Source organism: Perissodus microlepis, chromosome 16, assembly GCF_051167445.1.
Source record: "Perissodus microlepis isolate ML-2025 ecotype Zambia chromosome 16, ASM5116744v1, whole genome shotgun sequence".
NCBI classification, from domain to species: Eukaryota; Metazoa; Chordata; class Actinopteri; order Cichliformes; family Cichlidae; genus Perissodus; species Perissodus microlepis.
Window position 1 is genome coordinate 7,793,864 of NC_140476.1, and position 25,470 is coordinate 7,819,333.

The 25,470-nt window shown below is 40.7% G+C and overlaps 1 protein-coding gene across 1 annotated transcript; it reads right to left on the reverse strand.

Moving 5' to 3' along the window:
- Positions 1 to 3,662: 3,662 nt before the first annotated feature.
- On the reverse strand, positions 3,663 to 21,491 carry LOC146370365 (actin-related protein 3-like). Its single transcript, XM_084908080.1, has 12 exons — positions 21,258 to 21,491; positions 14,138 to 14,193; positions 13,855 to 13,979; positions 13,328 to 13,438; positions 13,020 to 13,115; positions 12,193 to 12,300; positions 10,669 to 10,812; positions 9,332 to 9,505; positions 8,624 to 8,716; positions 7,497 to 7,622; positions 5,931 to 6,014; positions 3,663 to 4,597 (listed from the first exon to the last, which is right to left on the reverse strand). The coding sequence occupies exons 1-12, from the start codon at positions 21,299 to 21,301 to the stop codon at positions 4,502 to 4,504; spliced, it is 1,257 nt and encodes a 418-aa protein (XP_084764206.1). The 5' UTR covers positions 21,302 to 21,491; the 3' UTR covers positions 3,663 to 4,501.
- Between the last annotated feature and the right edge of the window lie 3,979 nt (positions 21,492 to 25,470).

Consider the following 25,470-nt stretch of genomic DNA (forward strand, 5'->3'; position numbering starts at 1 on the left):
TGCGTCCTTGCCTGCTAAGAACAATGCCACACAAAAACCATTGCAAAGCTCTTTTTTTTTTTACAAATTGACTTCCTGTCAGGAGGATTAGTCCATTTAAATGCAGATTTCTACCTGGTGTTGTGCCGTATTGTCTGACTCTCAGTGAGAAACGATTAAGTGCATGGGCAGGGTGTGACACCCCCCCTCCATTTAGATGAAGCTTTTGCCTCCAAGTTTATTTGTCATTCGCACAGAAGAGATCCAAATGCTGAAGACAAGACTTTAATAACTGGGTCCCAAGGACCAAAGTGACAGCTGGGAAAAACCGCTGAGCCGTCTGGAGATATAATAGAGGCTGTTGCGTTATGCGTAGATTTCACACATTTCTTTGGCATTTGAAGAGGACAAACAGCTCTGGTACACAGTTAAAAGTGTCCAGACACCTGAGCACAACACACTGACAAAACATTAAAAACACTCAGAAATGAAACCAGTATTGTTGGTTATTTTGGCAAGTGAGCAGTCAGTTTTTAAAGTCAGTGTGCTGGCTGCAGGGAGAAATGGCCTTGTGCAAAGATACTGGGGATTTTAACAAAGGTCAGATTTTAAAAAGCTGAACCCAAAATACAAACCTTTTTAAGGTTTGCTAAAAGAAGATGGCACATTTGAAAATCCAACCATCCATCCTCTTCTACTTATGTGTCAAGTTGCAGCAAGCTAAACAGGCATCCAGACATCATTTTTCACAGCAAAATGGAAGCGATAAAGTGCTGTGAAAAGTATGTGCCCCTTCCCTGCTTTCTTAGCTTTTTGCTTATGTCACACTTTCATGTTTCAGATTATCAAACAAGTTTCAACACTGACATATTTACTGTGGTTATCTTTGTCTTATGTAGTCTTTAAATGATGATTTCATTTTTTAAGAAGTGTGTGAAAAATTAAACACCCTCTAAACCCAACACCTGGTTGTGCCATTCTTGGCAGCAAGAACTGCAATCAGACATTTGCAATAGTTGCGATAGAGTAATCTCCTGTTTGAGGTCACACTAAAGAATTCAGCTGGATTTAAGTTTAGGCAATGACTAGGCCGCTCCAAAACCTTCATTTATTTATTTATTTATTGAGTCATTCAGAGGTGGACCTGCTGGTGTGTTTCTGATGATTGTCCAGCCATCAGTTTATGTCCTGAAGCATAACAATCTCCTTCAGGATTTTCTGGTAGAGAGCAGAATTAACGATTCCACCAATTACAACAATTCATCTATATCCTGAAGCAGCAAAGCACCTTCAGACCATCACACTACCACCACCATGTTTGACTGTTGCTATAATCTTCTTTTTATGAATTGCTGAGTTACTTTTACGCCACGTATAATGAGATTCAAACCTTCCAAAAGTTTCAGCTTTTGTTCCATCAGTCCGCAGAATATTTTCCCAAAAGTCTCATCTCACCATTCCATCAAGCAAATGTGAGATGAAACTTTTCTCTTTGGAAAATACCTCAACAAAACAAAAAGCGCAAACTGTTGCTGACTAAAAAGAACACAAACTAAAGTTGAAGAGGCATGATAAATAACAAGAGAGATGCAACTCAAAACAAACTTGACTAGTTTAAAAGCAGCAAACGCGATTAACTTTATGAGGTGTGCTAGCGCTTTATCAGTTCGTCAGCAGCAGTTGGTTAAATGTTGGCTGTACAGGGTTGTGGAAAGTAAAATCTAAATAACCAGCCCAAAGCCAACCAAGTGAAAATATGGTGCTGGGAGTGCCTAGCCAGGGACAATGACCAGTTGCACTAACTAACTCCGCCTACCAGGAAATTGCAAGACAACACAAATCTTATGACCATAAGTGAGGACTGGGATGTAGCTGGACTGGTAAAACAAAAGCTTTGTCTTTTTTACCACAACCCTCCAGTACGACGCCCACATTCCTGCTGATGCTCCACCAATCTGCCAGTCATCCAGCATCACTCACCATCAATCCACAACATTTAAACTCCTTTGCTCGGGGTAGCCTCACCCCCCACAACCTACAGGAGACAGAACACCATTTTCCAGCAGAGAACCATAAATAGCCTCAGGCTTGAAGGTGCTGGCCTTTGAAACATTTCTGGTAGATGTCGCCCCCTGGTGGTGACTGTAAGTTTTACTTAGTTTGTGCACCTTTAAGATGTTCTTTTAAAATGAATAATTTAAATAAAATCTTTTGCTTTTTACTTTTACTTTTTAAATGTATTTACTGAAAGTTATCTTCTCGTCATCAGGTATTGATAAATGTGTGCAGTGGGCTGCTGAGGCAGGCGTGTGATTTTTTTTTTTTTTAATCATCATGATCATCATCAAAGAAAAAGGCAAAGAGTTACTTGGGTGTCCATCTTGTGGACTGATGAGGGATGTTGCACACAATCAATTTTTGATGCCGTTTCAGCGACTCCGTAATCCCTCTGCATACCCCCGGCAGGGGGCTCGTTGCCCTGTTGGGAATTCTTGCTGTGCAGGTCTGCAGGAGGCCAGAGTCTATTCCACCTTAAACTGGCTGATAGGAAGGACGTGTCAGTAGTCAATCTTGGAGGCGGCAGACTGCCACTGACAGCCTCCGGTGATTTTGAGCCTCCAATTGACCTCAGCTTAGGTCTGTGGATTTCCTCCAGGTGCTCCGTTTTTTCACAGACACGAGGACGTGTATGAAAAACTTCACGCCGTCGTGCTGCGTGGCAACAAGTTCTAACTGCCATTCCTCTGTTCCATCCTCTGCAGTCATTAACCGCGTGTCACGTTTTATAAACTTTTATAAACTGCTGCAGTTTCCTCATCACGCGCCGCTCTGTGGGATTCGTGCTTGGAACAACTGCAGAGTGAACCTGACTTTTTCTGCCAAAGGAAGTTTTGAAGGTCAGAAGTTCAGAGCGATTTTTTTAAGGATATTTTCTGGGGTGTGATTTACTGAACTTTCTATTTCCTGACGTTTGATGGTAATAAAACCCTCAGACTCTGAGGTGGTTTGTTCTTATCATGAGAGTCATTACTTCAAAATGGAAAATCAGATCCTGGATTTTATGATCAGGTGAGGTCTTTACTTAATCTTTTGGCTTATAATAATTCCATTTCCATCTCTTTCTATCCTACCTGATGGGATGCTGCTGAACAGTCACTTTTAGGCTTTATTTTCTTCTTAAAAAAGACTTGACACTTGGTCAAAGACTGACACCATCACTGATTCTCATATTGCCGCCTTCATTAGAGGTCCAAACCCTGTGTATGCTAGGACACGGGGCATATATGTGGACTCTATTTACATATAGGGGATTTTCACGTGTCACCCTCCCTAGTCCTCCCTTGCCCCCCCATGTAAGATTTTATAGATCCACCACTGGATTTAAGGAACCTCACCTAGACCATCCTGGAGCTGAGCCTGGGGAGGGGCTTGTTTGAAGGGCTTCCAGTGGGCCCACAGATGGAAAGCCTTGGGGGACTGTTGCTAGTTGGATTGAGCAGTGATTGAAGGCGGGTGACTAAAAGACTCCAAAACCTGAGAAGACTCAGTCGAGGGTTTGTTTCTATTACCACTCCATTTCGACTGATCCGGGATTAAAAATAGTTTAACATAGTCACCTCTTAATCTTGAGATGGATACTTGAGCTTTACTCTAATAAGGAGTCACAAAGACGACAGCGGGGCTTAGAAACAAATTTGAGCCTTTATTGGAATGTTGCATTAAATACACAAATCCCATTCTTTTCATAATTTGGTATTTAATAATAAAAAAAACTTCTAGTCTAACAATACTGGTCTGACAGTCATCCTTATTCAGTTTCACTTCTCTTTCCTGGAAACCTGACGTGGTCTGTGTGTGAAGAATGAGAGGGCAGACAGCGAGGACGCGGGGAATAAAAGGACGACACCTACTCGAATTCAGTAAATACTGCGTATCAAAGCTGCACCGAGGATTAAAACAGTCTCTCGCTGGCACTGATATTCGTAACATTATTTCAACCCCTGATTTCCCCAAGTTTTACATATAAAAACTTTAGTATGAAATATAAACAAGCTCTTCCCAGGATGCAAACAGACAGGCAGATGCTGAAGCTGAAAGAAAAAAGGACAAAAATATGTTCTAAGCGTGATCTCAGAGAGTCACCAGATCTCGCCTGGACTCGTGTTTTATTCGCATAAATAATGTTCTGGTGTCAGGAAAATACCATCCCACCAACATCCACCAACACCGTCATCATCATCGCCACTCAACAGATCCAGAAATTGTCTTAAAATCATTTTGGCTTACAGACTGTTTTCCCTTATGAAAAGAACAAAAAGAAAAGAAACAAGAAAACGGAAAAACATTCACAACACGTTTTCCAGCTCGTCTGTTTGGTCTGGGCTCTTTTTTTTTTTTCTTTCCTCCTTTTCCTGGATTCTTGCACACACCTCCACATGCCACCAAGCGCTGCCTAACATCACTGCCTCAGACCCACCCGCACCCCACCCCACCCTCCCACTGCCAGCACAACTCCAGAAAGTTAGGACATGACTCCGAACACGGGGTTGTGGCGGCAGATGCTCGGCCCGATCTCTTCGTAGTCCTTCTTGGTGTGGCACACCTGGTAGAACTCCGGCTGAGGAAACACAAAACAGGAGCTTGTCAACATTTAAAATACTGCAAACAATCAGTGGCCAAAGATATGAAACAGGAGGCGTGGGGGAAAACTAAACAGTTATCGCTGAAAACATGGATGAAACACGGTGCTGAACTCATGTGAAACATCCAGTAGCACAAAAACACAAAGCTTCCAAGATCTAAAAGTAGCTTATCGTGACAAAAGTATGAGATTTTGGGGGCTTATTTTTATAACAGGGAAGTACAGAGAGTTGACAGGAAATGACACGGTGACCTGCTCAACCAGGCGAGTTATGGTACCGTCCATTCTCCTTTAACTGAAAAACCATTTGCCAACTCTATGGATGATCTTCGCAGACTGTAATAATAACCATAGTACTACTACTACTATTACATCTGCTGGAACAAACATTTCCTAAATTTGGGATGAATAAAACTGTACTTTTATTCTCTTACACAACTGGAAATCTTTATGCAAACAGAAGTGTCGCCCCCTGCTGGTCATTATAAAGAATGCTGTTGTAATAACAATATATCAGACGTGTAATAAATACACAGAGGCTGATGGAGGACTTTACTATGTTTGGCAGAAAGATTCAAACTTTTCAGGGAGAAATCAGAGTGCAAATTATTTTAAAGTTCAAAACTCAGGTTTCACTTTACAAACCTGAAAAGTACTTCCATCTTTTACATACAGTCTGTGGCTTTATTTTAGTTTAGTTTTTCTTTAATTAACTGTTTGAGGTTTGAACTATACGTGTGCTGGAGTGGGTTTGAATTGGACTGTAATTATTAAAAGCACGACTCCTTTGTGATGTTTGATTTTGACTGATTGATATATTGGTTCTAAATTTAGACCAAACCGCGGGGGTAAACAGGGGTCGAGGTACAAACTCAAGATGTTTGCGATTATCTGACAACACTTTCTTTAACTGTGAATCCTGAGACATGAAAAGGATTGTTATTCTTATCAGATTATTCGATTTTTAACATCAATTAGCCTTTGGTGAATCAGCTGTCAGACCTCCGCTCCCACTCTTGTTTCCTGCTGATAAAATTATCCGCCTCGCTCACACAAATAACTCATCAAGAGACAGGGGAGGAAAAAGAATAATGAAATGTCACAACCACCCACAGCACTCACTTCCACTCAGAGGGACTAAAAGAAACGACACAATAAATGAGGGTTTAACTAAAGTGCGTGTGGCCTTAAATGCCACACGGGAGCAAAGCCGACATGCGGGTGAATCTAAAAGCAGATTTCCTTCTCCTGCAACAAAGTTTAACCACATGATGATGATGATGATGATGATAACATGAGAAATACTTACAGTTGATGCTAACATTGATCCACCAAACCACACTGCGTATCTCTGCATGTGATGAGTGATGACCTGGACATCGATCGGTTTGGGCTGCGGAGGAAACACAGAGGAAAGATTATTTCAGAAGCTGAGAGAGCTACAGAGTGAATGCAGCCAGGGGAGGACTCTGTAGTAGTGACATTACAAGAAATAGTCACTTTGATCACCACAGATTATATTTGAAACCGTGCAACCGTGAACGAACCCTGACTGACAGTTTCTCAATGTTTTCAAAATCTAAATCCGTGTTTAAGACTTTGTTTTTGGAGCTTAATAAACCAAAGAAAGTGCCGCCTTATATTCAGACCTTTATGAATTAGCTAAAGTTACTAGTACTTAAAAGTTACTATACTTAAAAGTAACTGATGCTTTACTTGTGAATATTTTCACATTTACTGGGCTTTTCTGAGCAGAACAGGAATCCATCAATAACATACGGGTGTGGTTTCTACGGTGTGTCCACCACTAATCAACCCATGTAACAAATAAACCAGGTGATGACAACATCTACATACAACCTGTGATTGCTGGTGCCCCCTAGTGTGTCAACTATATCTTAATATAAATAAATGTGGGATAACGACATCGAGCGAGTGACATCAAGCTGAAACAACTTCACAAAATCAAGGCCAAGAAGATCCTATCCTGTTTTCCTTGAATGTAATTGTAATTCCACCTTTTAATGACACATAGCTGTGAGGGTTCACAGGAGAGGAGAAGAACAGAGTCCAGCTGAGGCGGGGTGGATGGAGAAGAGAGTCAGGAGTACCTTGTCACAGATGAGTAAAAGGAAGAGTTTGCTGATCTGATATCTCTCTAATCCTGACTCAAAGCCTGATCCCACCAGCTGTCCAGGACGGTGCAAAATTATACTTAACAAACAAGTTTGCAACCGTGTGGCCTGGAAGGGTTTCAGTGTAAAGACGTTAAAATTAGGGACAGATCGCTCTGATATCAGCACATTTATTCACTTAAGTGTAGACTGTGGTCACGTGAGCTGGCATGACTGAAAAACTCCATTTCCAACAGTTATTGGAAAGCTTTTAGTACAGCAAGAGAAACCTGAATCAACAGTTAGGAGGTTGGTATTACTTAAATCTTAAAAGTTTATCTGCATGTGATTTAAATAAGTGTTTAAAGAAGGTTCTGGACATTTCTGCTAAACCTGCTCCTGCTCTACTTACGCACACCGTAAGATTTATTCTGAGGTTCAGAACATTCTGGTCCGCCTTAAATTAGCTGCAGTCGCTGCTTGCTGCTCCTCTACCGTCTGAGGTAGATTTACAGCTGCAGGTCCGCTCGTAACGAATCACCTTTATGACCTGAGCAGCTATGGAGCTATAAAAAACTGTGCCCTGCATACCTGAGCCTGAAATATTTCAAATCTTTTTAAGCCTCATTAGATTTTTATAGGGAGAAATTTGCTGTTGAAATCAGTTCATCTACTTTCAATAAACCTGTGTGCCGTTTTGTAATTCAGCTGCTTGAGAACTATCGATCCGTGCCCAGTGTAAATTCATTTTTTCTGCTCACCTTGAGCTTGCCTCCGCTCAGCTCCTCACTCATCTTCAGGCGGGCATCGACCGTCCTCTTCAAGTCTCTCTGCAGACGGCGCCCAAAGTCCCTGAACATGGTGGAGCCTCCCGACAGGACGACGTTCTGTGGAAGAAAAAGGACGCCGCTATTACAGAGCTACAAAAAAAAAAAATCACACAAACGCTTAACACCAGTGACCTGCAGCCGACCAACAGCCTGTATGACTCTCACAAACTGAACTCCAAATGCATTAAAATCCAACAAATGATCACATCACATGATTTTGTTTTAATAAAAGCTTTTAAAAAAAAAAAAAAACATTTCAAGACTTGTGGTTCTTACTTTTTCACTCCTGTCTCTGTAAAACTAAACAAACATTCCCATGAGACCCTTAAAAAGACTGAGTAATACTGGCTTTCTAAGAGATATACCTGTACTCATGCCAACGTTGATATTTAAAGATTAAACATGGATATGGTGTTAATGAAGATGATGATCCTATAAACAGTTGCGTAACTGAACTTTTTGGAAACTCTCCACCTTCATTTAGGTCATTTCGGAGCGATTTACCAAAAAGAAAACACACACGCTGAACAAAGATGATTTTTACTAATAAAAAATAAACATTATCACACTGTTGCTCAATTTTCTATAAATATAAATATACAAGAAACGATTTATTGCATAATTTTTTGGCTATGATAAAATGGAAGTGAAAATGTGATGTGACAGCTGTGAGTCTGCTAAAGCTGTGGCGTGCTCCTGTTACCTCGATGGTTTGGTGCCAAATGATCGTGTTAAGTCTGTCTTTTTCCCACCATGGGGTTGGGATAATATCAAACATGTTTTATTCCATGGGCTCATGAAAACAGTCAAGCTCAGCATGGTGAACACCATCTGTTCTGTCAGCCAGTGTCATGTCCACCTGTTGTAATCTTTTTATTTTGACCCGGTTTTTTTTGTTGTTGTTGTTTTTTTACCTGAACAATCCATCAAACGCACAAACAGGAGCGTGTGCTTCAGTTCTTCCCCCCCACCAACAGCAGCATGATGTGAATAAGTCTTACAAAAATGCAGATTTTTTCACTCTTTAAGATGTTTGGTCTTCATGCGTGTCAGCTCACCTTATAGAGAGGACGCCTGACATCGATGGGGCAGTTCTGGATGACCTCGTCCACCACCTCGGAGATGGGCTGGGTGAAGTCTGGGTTGGCAAACTAGGAGGAAGAAACAAGGTTGACATGTCATCGGGTGCAGCGTGCAGGTAGATACTAAATGTAGCCATCAAACAGCAAAGTATAAAACAAAGATGTGCAGTTAATTACCACGGGTGGTTCACTGAGGTAACAGCAGAGCCACCTAATCAGCATTTATGAGCAGCAAAAAACATTCACAAGCCACCCTAATGCAGCGATAACAAAATATCAGAGCTTTGTGCATGCCTAATAATGTCGTGGGACTTAGGGGCGTGTGTTCATTTGTTTAATTTTGGGGCTCTTTAATAGTTTATCCAGCAGAACAGCTCTGACTTGTTTCTTTACAGTCCTGCAAGTTTGCAGCAGAGCAGCATAACAGCAGGACACACACTGGTTTCCCCACAGCTTTGTGTGTCAAACTAGCTGCTTACTAACTTGTAAAGTAAAGTAAACAAACTCACAAATTTCCTTTCTTTAATTTAACATCTAACTTTAACATTTTGTCTTTAAGTGCATGTGTAAACAATCCTGATAAACTCCTATATTGACACCACAATTTCCCACATGTCTCAGCACCCAATTGCGACAAACAGCAGGTCAAATTTGCGTTTCATGATTTGCACGGCACAGACAGACCTCTGGGTGGAAGAAGATCTCGGGTCCCAGGAAGCGCTCGTAGCCCACGTCGATGGTGAACTCCTTCTTGCTAATTGCGTTGATGCCGGTGTACTGCTTGATCCACTTGGAGCCGTCCGTGTCGTACTTCTGGAACTCTTTGACTAGATCTGGGCACACGTAGCTGAACCGCTCCTGGTGGTCAGAGCAACAGGAAAAAGTTGTGTTATATCAGGTCACAGAAAGCGGAATCTGCCAACTTAATCATCGCGGCTCTATTTGTGTCACAGCTTCTATTATCATGGGTTGTAATGCCGGAGTGATAGGGACATTAGGCACCGACACATTTGAATCGTGCAGCACTAACAGCGCCCCATAATCATTTTGATTTGCAGGGACTGGGGTACACGGTGCCGGCACACCAGGAGGCACCGGAATTAACATTTCCAGACACGATAGGCAATATGCACGACAGACAGTGCTAATGTTAATTATTTCACTTCACTTCATTTCTTGTTTTTCTGTTTCGGGGTAATGAAGAATGGCCCCTGACACCCAGAACAAAGTCCTGGATAACAAGCTGTTTAATAAACATGGAGGAAACATGGAGAAATGGGGCAAATCACGAAAATATAGTGACTGACAGAGGGAGGAAAAATAAAAGGAAGCGCATTAACATAAAAGTCACGTCAATCCGTGACCGGGAAAGTTGAAAAATTAATTGGAGGAAAAAATAATGAATTCTTGAGACACGAATTTAGCTGCAAAAAAGCTGAGTTTCAGGGAAACTGTGTGTGAAGGACGCCTGCTGCCTGTGACAGACTGATGGCGCCACCTGCTGTCACTGTGAGATAAATGCAGTGCAGTCCCACTTTGTTCCCTGATTTAAAAAATAATTCAGCGGAATCCGGTGCTGTCACTGCAGTAAACGGAGCTCGAGTGCCCCGGCTCTTTTTCAGCTGAAGCATTTTAATCTAAGGAGTGAAATTAGTCTCATACTGCTGTTTTTTTTAAACAGCGTTCAGCTTCTGTTGTGCACAGAAACAGAAAATTCGAGCTATACAGATATAACACTGCCGATCCTTTTACACTAAAACTCATTATTGCATTTGAATGCTGCAGTTTGTCTTTGTTGTAGCTATTCAGCAGTATGACAATGATAGAACATTACAGATTCTTTAATAACATTATCACCACACTGAGCGTGGTGTTGTGTGTGAGAGCAAAGAGAGCGCAAGGGGATGTTTTTTGCCTCTACAGCCACAGGAGACCAACATGTTGCATGCCACTGCTGACACATTGAATAACTATAATAACAGCCTCCCCTGCAGAGGCGGCGGTGGGAGCTGGAGCTGTACCTTCACTGCCTTGGCCGTCTCCAGCGACTGCTCCGGCGGGATGCCGATCTCTCTCTCCCTCAGGAGCTGCTGGGTGAAGTAGGTGATGTCTCGCCCTGCGATGGGAATGTGCTTTATACAGCTGCCAATTACATAACCTTCAGCCTAAGAGAAAGAGACGGGTGGAGAAAGAAAGATAGAGGATGTCATACAATCTGCAACCAAACAGAGATTCCAGCGGCTAAAGCTGGATGTGTTTTTCCATCACATCTGCGAGGCCCCACGGAGACGTGAGCGTGCTCAGCAGACTCGCTGATTCAGCCTCAGAACGAATTCTGCAAGCACATTTCCTCAAACTGAGTAATTCCTTCCAGCCTCCGAGACACTCTGCCCTACTTTTTAAAATCGGCACTATCCGGTTACTCAGCAAAATGGAAAAATATATAAACACTGCACACGGTGTATAAGACTTCAAAGAAACATACACTGCTGCTCTGCATCACAGGTAAATGAAAGCCATCTGTTTTTATTAACAGTTACAAATGACCATAATGAAAACAGCAATCAATTAAAACGCTGTAGAAATAATTGACTAAAATTAGCACAGGAGCATTTTTTAATGAACAAAAACAGTGTACTTGCTTCCTGTACACATGACATTAAACTCCATTTAGCTCCTAAAGCACACACTAGAAAACATTTGGTTTGGTTAGTCATTGAACCAGGAAGTAGATGCATGTGAGTGGTTAGTTTCTCCAAAGGTTTAAAAACACATTTACGAAACTGTTTGCTTTTTTAAGATATCAGATTAAATTCTGGACTTTTATTTTCTGATTTATATTAGAAACTCGACATCTCACGTCTCATATACACATCAAGATGGATCGTTTCAATAAAAGAGGTTCTGCAATAAGGTAGTAGTGCACACTGAAGGCAGAAAGGGGAAAAAACAGTTAAGGAGCCTGGAGAAAAGGGTAAAACAGGGAAAATGTACGAGGAAATGCAAAAAAATATGTTTAATTTTCACATAAACAGTAAATTACAGAACAAGAAAAATGAAAAAAGGTACATTTATAAGAAAAGAGCAGAGCTTTCAGGCACGACTTCAGTAATGAAAGCCACATGTCAAAACACACCAATCACATAAACTCGGTCTATAAACAAAAGTGTTGCTGGTTCTTCGTGCACATTGGAAGTTATACTAGAACTCCGCTCTGTTTCCATTTTACCTTCACTGAGCAAAAAAAAGAAACACCAGACCCTCCACTGCTCGATTTATGAATGTTTTTTAAATGATTATCTTTACTTCAAATGAACTGAGGTGGGTAAACAGATCAGAAATGACGCGTCTCATTTCTGAATCAGAAATGTTTTAATTTTAAACTTTCAAACCATCACTTTCATTTCATGTTTCACAAAACATTTCTCGGTTGTCTTGTCGATGCTTCCACTCTGAAACTTTCTATTTTCTTCTAATGAACAGAAAACAAAAATAAATGCAGCTCAGGGATGCGTGTCCTTCAATGGCGTGATCTGTATACTCACCACAGGGATGACGTGGGTGACGCCGTCTCCGCTGTCGATGACGGTACCCGTCAGCGTCCTCTCCCCGACCTGTCTGGATGTCCAGGAGGCAGCTAGAGCGAGCACAGCCTGTCGCGCACACATACACACGGGAATGTCACACACTTCACAGTATGTTCACACTTCAGCAGTGCTAGTGATCGTGACACACTGCTTTGAACTAAACATGGTCACATGATCACATGATATGAAAAGTTATTCAAAACAGACATGCTATAACTGAACCTTTCAAATTCCTTCATATACAATCATATTCTGTTCACATATAGAGGCTCGTTTGTGTCTTTATAATAGAACATAAAAAACAAACGCTACATTAAAAGTATTTTAAATAAAATACATTTCAGAATCTCAAGTTTTGCTTTATGTTGAACTGAATCTCACACTGAGACATCAGTATCAGTATGGGCGCATCACACAGGAACAGATACCTGCTAATTAGTGCAAATAAAACTCCAGAATTTCACTCAGTAATCTAAAGCACAGACTTTTTGTACGGTCTGTTAGTACAATTAACCCCACAGCGGCCTTTTTGTTGATGAATAACATCATTAAAAATGTTCCAAATGGCTCCAACAGCACACAGAGGCCAACTAGCTGACAGCTACCAGCTAGAGCCACCTGCCCTATAAAGTTTCCAGGACCCTATTATTGCAAACTTTACACTCCTATATAAAGTTACCCCCTGTGCAGTTGAATTAATTCTAGTCTTCACTGCAAAATAAAGACACAAACATGCCTCCACAGTTAAACAAACAAACTAGAGCTCTAGGGTAAGGGAGCCTGACCTGCACAGCGATGTAGAGCCCCGGTACGTTGAAGGACTCGAACATGATCTCGGCAGTGTACTCTCGGTTTTCTGGTGTGTTCAGTGGAGGCTCCGTCTGCAAACACAGGATGTGGTACAGTTAGACTAAAGTCTGGACCTAACAGTAAAACTCTGCAGAATAAAAACACTAACACAGATCTACAAATACTCAAACATATTCACGGCAGAGAATTAAATTCATTTATCTTTATCTTTCTAAGAAGTGACTGTTGCAGTTAAACTGAATGTTTAACATCACTGGAGAGGCCCTGTGTTTAAGACTCTTACCAACAGGAAGTAGTGGTCCTCAGGTTCGGCCCTCAGGTACTTAAAGATGATCTGCTCCATGAAGCGCTCCATTAGATCCCAGTCCTCCACAATGCCGTGACGGATGGGCCACTGTTGCAACAAAGCTCAGTTTAATGAGTGACATTAGTGACTTTACAGAAACCTATTCTGGGAAGCTAAAGATGGCAGCTCTCCTTCCTCAGCCTCCAAACACTCAGCTGAACCCTCAGCAAAGTCACAGACCATCCACTAAATTTAGATACTCCTACAGTCTCATCTATCCCACTTTTTAGCTCTGGGAGTCCAGCTCAGCCTGCAGTTCTCACAAATTAAAAATAGAAGGGAGCACTGCCTGAGTCTGCCTCTTCACAAGCTGTTAGTCTGTCTCGGGTACAGAGAAACATCTACACGATGCACCCCAAAACCAAGTAGCCCAGCTTGAGCCTTGATAAAATATCCAATCTCTCCTTGTTTAGATGAAATTCACATCGACCAGGATTCTCTGTATTCCTCTAAAGGTCTCGTACCTTAGTGGAATACGTGGGTTTGTCTATGGCTTCATCTCCGATGTAGAAGTCCAAATCATCCACCCCCTTCATCATCCTACGCTGGGCCTGGTCCCCGACCTTGGCCGACTCTTTGATGGCAATACCTGACGAGAAAAGAGAGAATTAAACAGAGAAAGAAAATAAACTGATAAAATCTGGTGTATTTTATGACTAAAGACATTAGAAAAGTGGAATAATGTCAAACATTTGCAGAGGCCCGTTGGCGGAATTGGTTTAAATACGTAGGATGCAAAATACTCACATGATGGAATGATGAACTGTGGCTCTGTGTTCCCTGCATACCCCAGTTTGGTGTAACTGCAACAGACAACAATCAGTTTCACTACAGGGAAACAGGCTGCACATCGTGGACATCGAGTCTGCTGGAACTGCATTTGTATGCGAGGCCTTTTCCTTCAGTAAAGATTATTTCTGGCCCTACCGTTTTGATCAATGGCGTCACTGTCCCTCAGGCGCACTGGGTGGGTGCCAAAAGCAGCAGCGACTCTGGGGATTGCTAATGGGAGCCCCCTGAAAGAGCCATTCATGCTGTATTGGTCAACTATGTTCGTTTATGTTTGTCAAGGAAATCAAGCGTCTTTCATATAACTCGGGCAGCTGCATTTGCAGCGTTTCTGCAGTACAAGAGAATCTGTAAGCATGATAAATGATTTAAGATGTTTAAGATTTAAGAATGGCTGATCCTGAGAGAGCACACCTTCAGATTTAACATCAAAGAACTGAGTTTACAACCGTCTCTCCTCTGTTTGAACAATGTTTCGCAGGCACATGTGAACCAGATGTGATCCCGGCTCAGGGCTCCTGTACTTCCTGCACACAAGGCCCGAGGGACCGATAGAGGACCCCGCTGACGAATGCCAGAGCACCGCGGGCAAAACAAACCACATCCTGGTCACAACAGTGGCTGCTTTGAATTCATCTTTGCAAAACGAGGAGCCGGAAAGACATCAGCAGCATCTCAAAGACACTGAATACGACTCAAATAACAACTTTAAAGATAAGATTCATATGAGGCTGCTCGCTTTTGATCTTCTTCATAAGAAATCAGGAACAAATATTATTAAAATATAAAAAATATTTAAATGTAAATAAACATTTAACTAAATGCTAATCAGATGATACCCACCTATATTTACCTACGAGACCAGTTTACATTAATAAATTAGTTTAACTACAGGCACCTCTTACAGACATAATGGCCTAATTTTCTACTTCTAAACACCATCTCTAATCATACTGACTCTGGATGGCATGACCTTGGAATCCAGCAATACTGTGAGGAATCTTTTAGTCATTTTGGACCAGTATATGTTCTTCAATGTGTAGATTAATTAAAAATGTAGGACTGCTTTCTTTCATTTGATGATTATTGTTAGAAAAATTAGAAACATCCCGTCTCAGAGTGATGTTGAAAAATTAGTTTATGTACTTTTTACTTCTAGACTGGAATTCATTCAAACTCTTAAAGACCTCACAGTACCTTATTATCGTAACAGAGCATTTCTCTCTCAGACTGCTGTCTTACTTGTAGTTTCTACAGTTTCCAAAAGTAAAATGGGAACTTGCTAAAACAGCCTGAAGCTTATGGCTGCCCCTCTCTGAGCCTGGTTCTATCTGAGGTTTTGTCCTCTTCGTGAAGTTCATCCTCCCCAGTCACCAGAAGCTGCTCACAGCCGATCATCTGATTGTACCGTCTATACCTTACAATATAAAACACCTTTAAGCAACTGTTGTTCTGAACTATGGCTATAAAAATAAAAACTGAACTGTGAACAAAATATGTTCAATGATGTCATCATTTCTCCTCCCATATTTTCTAAATTTTTTCAATTTTTTCATGAATTCATTAGATTTGTTTGACCTCAAGCTGCTGTAATATTTCACTGAAACTCCTTAAAATGAGACGATGAACCTCAGGAGATTTATCCAGGAACAAACATCTATTTAGAATATTTACCCTGTAAGACAGTTATGATGGCTTTTGAGTTTCCTTTCCAATCACAGGTTTCTTTTTCCTGCACAGCACCTTCTGATGCACAGGAAACGCTGCAGTTTGTGTAGAGTAAATACAGGCAGGAAGCAGAGATGTACGATTAAGAAGAAACCGGCTGGGATGGTGAACATAGAAATTTTTTAAAAAAAAAAACCCGCTTTTAACCACTTGTTTTGCCTGATCTCATGGCCAAAGCCTGTGAGAAAACATCAGCTTTTACACAAAAATAACTACATCGTCCTGATAACTTGTGTAAAATGTGAAAGAAAAATGTAAAAAATAAAAATCCCCGTTAGAAAGCCCACATGTTCTGCAGATCTACGCATGTCTGTGTAGCTGGGAGACAAAAAGGGAAACTCTACTTCACAGCTAGGCAGATGTGCTCCACCATCTGATTTATGTTTCTGGGGTCAAATAAAGTTAAAGTCCTCTGACAGCAAGAGGTACGAGCTGACAGGCAAGAGTGAAAACACCGCCCAGTTCTCTCTTTTCCGCTTCAGCTCAACAACTTTTGGTTATACGGTAAAATCTTATCTGGCATCTTCACACTTTATCTGTACAGCACATTGAAATATTAACAGAGCTCTGGCCAGCACAGATTTTTATTTGTTTTAAGGTGCAGCCAGAAAAAACAGCACAGCAGAAACTCGGAGGGAAGCCCACCAAACCTGTGCTGCTGGAGCCTGGAGACCTACTGTATGATGTCACCATGTCTGCCGTGTCTGTTTTTACTGAATTGTCAGGTGAGACTCAGCAGACTCAATATTTTTACTTAACATGAGCTCAGATTTTTGTACTTTAGACGCTCACAGTGACAAACTGAGGCAGAGTTATTAAGAGACCATGCAGCTTATCGCATGAATTTTGGTTTAGTCAAAGTTATTTTAAGCCACACAGAACAGATAACTGCACCCACCAGCCACAGCATTAAAACCACAGCCTGAAACTGAGGGCTGCTCTGCAGACAGCTTCACCTGCACCAACAGCACACAAAGCTAGCAACGAGTTTCTCGGCTGGTGGAGCCCAAAACAGAGAAGAAGTGTGAACAGGCGCGGTGAACGCACAGTTTCTTTCTTCGTGATGAAATGTAAGTGTGGTGCTTTCAGTTTGTTTTACATCCTAAATGGCTCCTTTCACAAAAGAAAATAAATAATAATAAAAAAAAACAAAACGTAACAATGAATGAAAATTTTAATATATTTTTTGCCTTTACTGCATTGTGAAAGTTTATCTCCAAGTCGAAAACAGTGACGTGAGTCTGTGGGTAATCAGCTCATGTGAGCTATGACCTCAGTGAATTTGAATCTATAAATAGGATGTTTGTGTTGTAAATTAGAATCATCAGGGTCACAAAGGATGATAAAGCAGGATTTGATTTACCGTGTCGTTGTGAGTGAGCAGCATCCCTCTGGACCTCAGTCAGGCCAAGAAGGAGCAGCAGAAACGCTCATGGAAAGCACTGCTGACATATGAGTGATGTCAGGCAGCAATGTATCCCATAGCTGCTATGACATCACCCACTGACATCCCGTTACGAAAACTTGAGCTAAGCAGTTTCGTCGTCACCATCTTGGTGTTTTAACATTGGACATGACGAGTGACTGAAATCATCAACAGTCACTAGTCAGGTAAGTGTTTACAGAGGTCTTTAGACTTTTCTAGGACTGAAAGTCCTTTTGCAAACACATTTCTCGCCCCCTAGTGGCCATTAAAAAGTGATCGTTTAAGATACCTGGAAGCTAGGTTCATCTTTTCCAGAGTGTATGCTTCAGACAGCGAGAGGAGAAGGCAAACGGTCTTCAGCAATGCAGTAAATTTGAATATCATTCATTACTTTTTGTGTGCTTACAGTGATAATATTTAACTGACACAAAATCCCAAGGGTCGCCATTTGGAAAGCAGTGGAGCTGTTTGTCTCTGAGGAAACCTTAAAGATTTATGCTGCTTGATTAAGGAAAAGATTGAGTTGACAAAAGTTGCCATAAAAAATGTTGTGCAACTTAATTTCCTTCATCAGTGCATAATTAGTCACATTCATGTTGTTAAAGTCACAGCTACAGAGTTATTAATGATGATGATCTGACACATGCTACAAGGGATGGCTTCACACTTTGAATAGTAAACAGACTCTGTTAATACTGCATTTCTCTAGTTTTTCAAGCACTCAAAGCACTTTATGATACGAGTAACACTCACACAAACATTATTCTGCGACACAAAGAGCTGTTTAAAACTAAAAGTGTGTGAATAAACACTAGAAAACTAAACTTCTGAGAAAAATGAGAACCAATAAAACCACTAACCTGATCCACCTCCTAAACCTCAACTTCCCATTTATATAAAGAAGATAAACTTTCAAAATTTCGACACAAAATTGACCACGATTCAGGGTTTTATTGCCTTGGACACAGCTAAAAATGAAAAACCCTGTACTGGCAATCTTAAACACTAACAGCTGTATCACATGTGTAACAACAACAGTCCTCTGAAAACCTTCATTCCACAGAGCCGTCCTAGCTTGCCTACTTTGACCTGCCCGGACGCGCTTTTAAATTAAAAAAAGAGAGAAAAAAAGCACGTCACCCAGCACAACAACGGACACATCGTTGCACAGGACAACACGAGCTGCAGGTTTTATGCTGCCTTTAGCTAAATTATCCTTTATTTTTATTGGAAAACACAGTTTTTAAGTCCAGCATGAGCTTTATTTATGACACCGCTGAACTTATGTCAGGAGACCCCCACAGGTTGCTTCAGACAGAAGGCTCCACCCAAACCTCAGCTGCAACACCTGCGATTGTTCTTTTTAAGGAAGCTTTGGTGTCCAAAAAAAACAAAAAACAAGTATGACCGTGACTGAGCTTCTTTCAGTCTAATCTGATAACATCATCTTGGCCACTCAGAGGCTTGATGATGTGTAAAAGGATGTGAAGCGGTCACTGTATTAGTCAGAGGCAGCTGCTGAGCCCCATCAGAGCTGTAAAACATCTGCCCACAGCTGGCACTGTGTGCCTCCGCCGCAAAGTTTCTACTTGGAAAAATAGAAAACAATCAAACTTAAACTCTTCTTTCTTCTGGTCAGAGGTTTGCATGGGTATAAAAGTGGAACGTGAGGGTTATTATGAAGCTGTCTGCTCGCTGAGGAGAAATTAGCTCACAGATTTCGCTGCAGTAGATTGGTTAACAGCCTGAGGGGATAGGCAGGCTGCTGATACGAGCTGTATGCACTGTGACGAGTTCAAGCCTCCACATGCAAGCAATGCATGGCACGTTTAGCCCAGATTAACAGAGCAAGCACACCTATCACACCGGCAGCACCTTTTAGCCAGGGCTGCAGGTAGTTGGGATAAAAAACACCTCCCTCTGTTTGTTACTGTTCACGTTCTTGCAGCGTTTGATGTCAGCTGTAATGTTGTAAACGTGTTTTTAGGGCACAAAAAAAACAAAGGTTTAAAAATATAATTCACAGAAAGACTTTTTAACGCCTTCCTTCCTCATTCATAAAAAAGAAAACAGTCCTGCTCATCTTTACAACTCATCGCGTGGTTCGATCATTAAAAACAATCCTTTCATTTATAGTTTTTGCAGCGTGTGAAAAGGGCAGCAGTTCCAAGGGAGTTAATGCAATAATTTCTTCAGATTTGTAGAACTTTCAGCACATCCTGACTGCTTCATTTCACATGAACTGGAGTGGCAACAGCAACAACGTTTTTAATAAAAACTTTCTCCAAAGTGTCCTTTCAGGGTGGCCATGCACATGAGTATGACTTCAGCTTGAGTAAAAAGGCAACATTTTTCTCACAGTCTTGGTGATTTTCCTTCTGTGAAGAGCCAGCATTCATTTGGTAGATGTCAACATTTTTTTAAAGCAGGAAAAAACCCTGAAGTTGTTTTACTGTCCAAATGACCTCATTTCCCCCCCAAGGTCCCCAAAGGGGAACAGTACAGCTGAACAATATGTTTCAGAATCATCCCTTTCCAAAACTTCAGCTAATTGTTAACATTTTATTTTATTTCCAATTACCTATGAGCCTGGAAAATGACAAAACATTCTCATATCCCGCAAGACTAAAATAAATATGACTATGTTTCAATACTGACTCTAACTCTTTCCTTCCTCCTTCATAGAAAAGGAAACAGCATTTTTCAAATGTCATGCATGGTTTAATGCATCATCTAACAGAAAGTCTGCACCCAAAATTAGGCTGTTGACACCTAACACAGCATTTCCATTAAAACCACACATACAAAATCATTTCCATCATGGCAGCGTTGAGCTACAAATTCATAAAAAACTGTGTCGCTGTCCAAATATTTATAGACATGGCTGTAATACTTAGATAGCATGTGAGAAAAATCTGTTAACTTCAACCAAATTTAAAAAAATAAATAAATCAGAGAGTGATTGCAGGATAGGGGAGAAAGGTGTGTTTTGTTCTGTTGTAGCTATTGTGTAAAGTAAAAATGACAGTGATTTGGTGGTGATTAAAATACGTTCAGAATTTGCAAATGAATGATGATTCATCTCATAATTGATGACAGACTGCTCTCCTCTACATAACCTGGCTTTATAAGTTAAAAGTATCGGCATTAATATTTGCAAAGCTAGCCCTGTATTTACTTTATGGGATTGATACCAAAATTCCAAGAGCATTGCACAGCAGTACTCTGATCAATGCAAGGAGCTGCAGGAGGAGCTCAGATTGTCTTTCTGTTTTTTTTCCTCTGTCCTCTAACACAACATCCGATGCCAAAGTTTTATATGTTTTTATCTCCGAGATCAAGTCGTCATGAGAAGAATCGGCGGGCCGGTAAAAGAGGCGAAATTAGAGAAGTTAATAAAAAAAAAAAACAAGCTCGGATGCCGAGAGACGACCATATATGGACTAAAAAACGTGAATGAGGAAGTGTAGGCTGTGTAGGAAGTAGTACCGCGCATGCTCAATCCCAAATTAGTGAGCAAAGAGATTTATGAATTACACTCGTTTTTACAATCTTTTTAAAAAAGTGGGAGCAAACACAAGCAAGTAAATCTTTATCTTATTAGCATCAGATATTATCATGAGAGCGGAGGTGCAGATTTTCCAGCTCCAGATGAATGAGGGGAACCCTTCCTGCCTCAGGTCTGCACCAGAAAACACCACCTGAGCGACAGGAAGGAGAACCAGAACAGGAAGGCGTTTAAACTAACCCTGAAGCTCCCGATAATAAGCAGCAATAAGTCGCTGTTAGCATGTTCGCTCGCTGCCCAGCTGTGAGTGTACACAGACACACACCCATGGCTGCTGCCCCTGCTGACACTGACAGCCCCCTCAGTCCCCCGGGCTGCCCGTCTGCCTGCACGGCGGTCCGGACTAAACAGCTTACCCTGTGCCGCAGTCGACAACACACGCCGGTAACCGTCCAGCCATCTCTGCCCCCCGGGTCTCTGGCGCGCTACGAAACCGTTAAGATATGATGAAAAGCTGGCTGTGTCGGCTGGAGGATCTGGCTGGCCGTCCACAGGCGGAACCCTGAGCCCCGCACACTGCCGTTTTCCACTTCCGCACTCGGCTTCTGGCAGGCAGGGAGAGGCAAGATGGCGGAGGCCGGGCAGAGCGACGCAGGCAGGGACGCGGAGCTGTCAATCACCGAGATAGGGCGGGGCCACAGTGTGGCGGACCAAAAGTGCCAAAATTAATCAGCAATCAATCAAAAATAAAAAATAAAATAAAATAAATGAATTATGTTTAAGGGAATTTTAAAAATAAAATTGCGAGTAACAAATGAAAACTAATATTTCTATGAACCTAAAATTTACTTAGTTAAAAAAGGTAAAGTTATAAACTTCTTTTAAGGTTTTATACATATAAATATATATAGCCAGGTTTGAAAAAGAACTGAGATTAAAGTTGCAAAAAAGCTATAAAAATCTCAAAATTAAAAGAGAAAACAAAAAACTTTTTTTTCTCATCAATAAAAGAATATTTACTGCATCAGTTTGTCTTCATTTTATCTGAAACACACAAGGATCAAATCTCTGACTTTATTTTGGGGATATTGTCCTTAAATATAACTAAAGCTTTCACACAGGAGTCATAAATGATATGAAATAGAAATAAATACCTTGGACTGAAATGTCATATTTGATTCCACCACTGAGCTTTCTTTTTTCCAAAATGGTGTGTATATAGTAAAATATCAATGTCACTCCTGTTACGTTTGTACCATCAAACTGAAATGAGACTAGTGTCAGCAGCTACACTAGCAAACTGTTTTACTAGCTAACCTTAGCATCATTGTTGTCTATGGGACTCAGTTCACAGTACATGATTGCCTTTAAGTGTTGCTCCACAGCTTATAAATAAAGTGTTGTTATCACATTCATAAGTGTCTCCGTCTGCATTTGCGTCCGTTTTCCTGATTCGGCCGTGACAAGTTCCTCCCATCCTCTCTCTCACCCCGAGTCAGGCTCTGGCTGATGAGAAGTTTAAAGTGTTGCTCGAGAATCTTCCTCCAGGATATCCGCTAACCGCCCGCTCCCTCCATCATTCCGAGGACAAGGATGACCGGGAGGCTTACGGACACTACGTCAGCGAGCTGTGGTGTCAGGTGGGCTTGTCTGTGTTCTTTTTTCACTTATAAAAACAAGAAAAATGAAGGAAACCAATGAACAGATGCCCAAGAAGCTGTTTAAAGTTATACATTCAGGCACAGTCGGTATAATCAAAGTCATGACTGTTTGCATAATCAGCAGGAAACACTTTGAGTCCATTCCAGCTCCTTTGGTGCAACTCAAAGTGACGACAGGTGACCTGGATACCTGCAGCTCATTCAGGTCGTCCAGCTGAAGGTTTCCTGTGTCTGACATAGTGCAGCAGATCTACTCCAGCCTGATTCTTTTTTCTACGTTATCTTTAAATTCCACCAAATACTTAGATGTTATTGTTTAAGTAAAACCAGTGAGCATACTTGGAAAAAGCGTTTTACTTCTAATGTGTTTGTTACACACGTTCTGTTACTGAACTCTTTCAATCTCTATTTCAAATGTAATAAAGCAAATAAAATGGCATAAATTGGCTTGTTTCCCTCTCTCGGCTCTTCCGGCTTCCGGCTCTTTTTAGAGAACCAGCTCTTTTGGCTCGGCTCACTAAAAAGAGCCGGATCTTTCGGCTCCTAACCGGCTCTTCAGGTTGTTTTGTTGCTTTAATTAATTTATTATCAATAAAAATATGAAATTATGCACAAAAGGAATTACTAATGTAAAAAACATCGTGGTTTTATTTATCTATGTTTACATATAAATATATACGGTGGCCCCTAGTAGGGCTGGGACGATGCGTTGACGCAATCGATTACGTCGACATGTAAAATACATTGACGTAAAAAAATGTGCGTCGATGCGTCGTCACTTTCAAAACAAACATGGCGGCAGTGAGTAGCGGCAACATGAGTGAGGCAGCCGCAGTCGACTTAAATCACTCCACCCGAACACGCAGTTCTACAGTATGGGGATATTTTAACAGAAAAGGAAGTGATTCAGTCGTTTGCCTGCTTTGTAAGGTGGAAATGGCCTATCATAAAAGCACGACGGCTATGCACCAGTACCTCAAACGACAGCATCCAGGAGCAGCTTCTGCAAAGGATTAAATGTTTTAAATGTTTTGTTAACTTTTCCTTAATTGTATATATGTTTGCACATTTCATTTCTTGTTAAATGCTATCTCTACTATAAGATTGTACTACTACTACAACTTTATTTTGCAATTTTTTTATTAAAAGGTGTTCAAATGAAGAAATCTGTGTTTTTCATTGAGATATATAAATTAGTAAATGTGAAATTGCTATACAAGTCAAATAATGGGGAATTAATCGAATCAAATCAAAATAGAATCGGATTGAAAAATTTATCGTTAGATTCATCGATTAGGAAAATAATCGTTTTGCCCAGCCCTAGCCCCTAGAGACAAATCACGTACAAAGCTCAACATTGCCCCTAGCATCCTGGAGTACTTCCGTTGTGTTTTGTACATGTTTTGGAGTTTGTAGGTGTTTTGTCTCTAGGGGCCACCGTAAATATACTTTTATTTATTCACTCCACATAAAATGTAATAAATAAATCATACAATACAAAAACCAACTATTTACATTTCAACTTGTAACTATTTAAATTGTCAGCTTTTTCTTTTAAATAAATGTAAAGTGAAACAACACAAAACACTGCAAACCACAACACAATGAAATATAAATTAAAATATGAAAACAAAAAGAAGATGCATATTCTCTGTCATATGGACCTGCATGAATAAACTTTCTGAATCCTTTATCATCTGCAACTGAAAATAGTTGTGGATGATCACTATACCTTTCTAATGTGATATTGTTGTCCCTGGCTCTCTTTCTCTCTCTCTCCCTCCTGCTCTGTTCCTGTGCTACTGTGAGTGTAACTACCGCCCCTCCCCCCTCTTCCCTCGCGTGCGGAGTGAAGCGGAAAAAAGTGCCAGAGAGAGAGAGGGTGAGAGAAAGAAAAAAAAACCCACGGCTCCCAATAAGGAGCCGGCTCGCGTCGTTCACTTCAAAGAGTCGGCTCTAAGAGCCGTTTCGTTCGCGACCGACACATCACTATTTGAAAAGACCAAAAATCAATATTTCCATACTGGGACAATATTAGGATATGGAGGGATTTCCATAAATTCTGGACTGTCACACACCCATAAAACATGTGCTCTGTTGTTTCCAAAGTTGTTTTACAAATATAACAGTTGTCTGACACAAATTTAAGTCTTTCTCTTATAAATTCATTGGAGGGGTAAATATTTTTTGTATTTTTTTTGAGAAATCCTGATTGTGTTGGGTATACCCGTTTTTAGTCTGGTTGCTAAAACTTTTGTAAAACTTTTGTAGTCCCTATTTAAGAGTGTTATAGGTCTTAGATTACTTAGTTTTTTTCTTATCTTTTCCCGGTTTTGGAATTAATTTTATAACTCCTTCTTTCATTGTTGGCGTAAGCTCCTTTTGATTAATACGCACTGAATAATAGTAATTTTAGATCTTCCCAAAAGTGCTTATAGAAATTAGTTGTTATTCCATGGTCCCGGTGAGCGATCAGATGCCATGCTCTTGGTAGCAAAATCAAATTCTTCTATAGTTAGGTCTTCATCACAAATTTCTCTAAAATTATCATCAATTACTGGAATCCAAATACTGATTTTGTCAAAGAAGGAGGTGATAATTTGTTCTGAGTATGAAGACTTATAAAGGTTACTGTAAAAAGTAAATACTTAATTTGAAATGTGTTTAGGGTCTGTACATTCCTCTCTGTTGATTATTATGTTACATACTGAATTATATTCTTGTTTACGTTTTTCTAGATTGCAAAAAATAGGCAGTGTTCTTTTCACCCTCTTCTATCCACTTGGCTTTGGATCGCAAATAAGTGCCGTTGGCTCTATGAAGGTACATTTTGTCCAATTAAGATTGTAAGTTGTTAATTTTTCCTTTTTTTTCCTCAGTCCAGTTCAATTTGCCATAAAGATTCATAAGTTCTTTTACTACGTTTGATTCCCCTTCTTTCCTTTGTCTGTTTAACTTTTTACCGAAT

Bases quoted from the DNA above. Each gene is read 5' to 3' on its own strand.
- LOC146370365 (XM_084908080.1), bottom strand. From the start codon at position 21,301: ATGGCTGGACGGTTACCGGCGTGTGTTGTCGACTGCGGCACAGG. The intron at 13,116-13,327 runs GTAAGAGTCTTA...CTGTGTTTGCAG, and splicing joins AGGACCACTACTTCCTGTTG to ACGGAGCCTCCACTGAACAC. The intron at 8,717-9,331 runs GTCTGTCTGTGC...TCTTCCTCCTAG, and splicing joins AGATCTTCTTCCACCCAGAG to TTTGCCAACCCAGACTTCAC.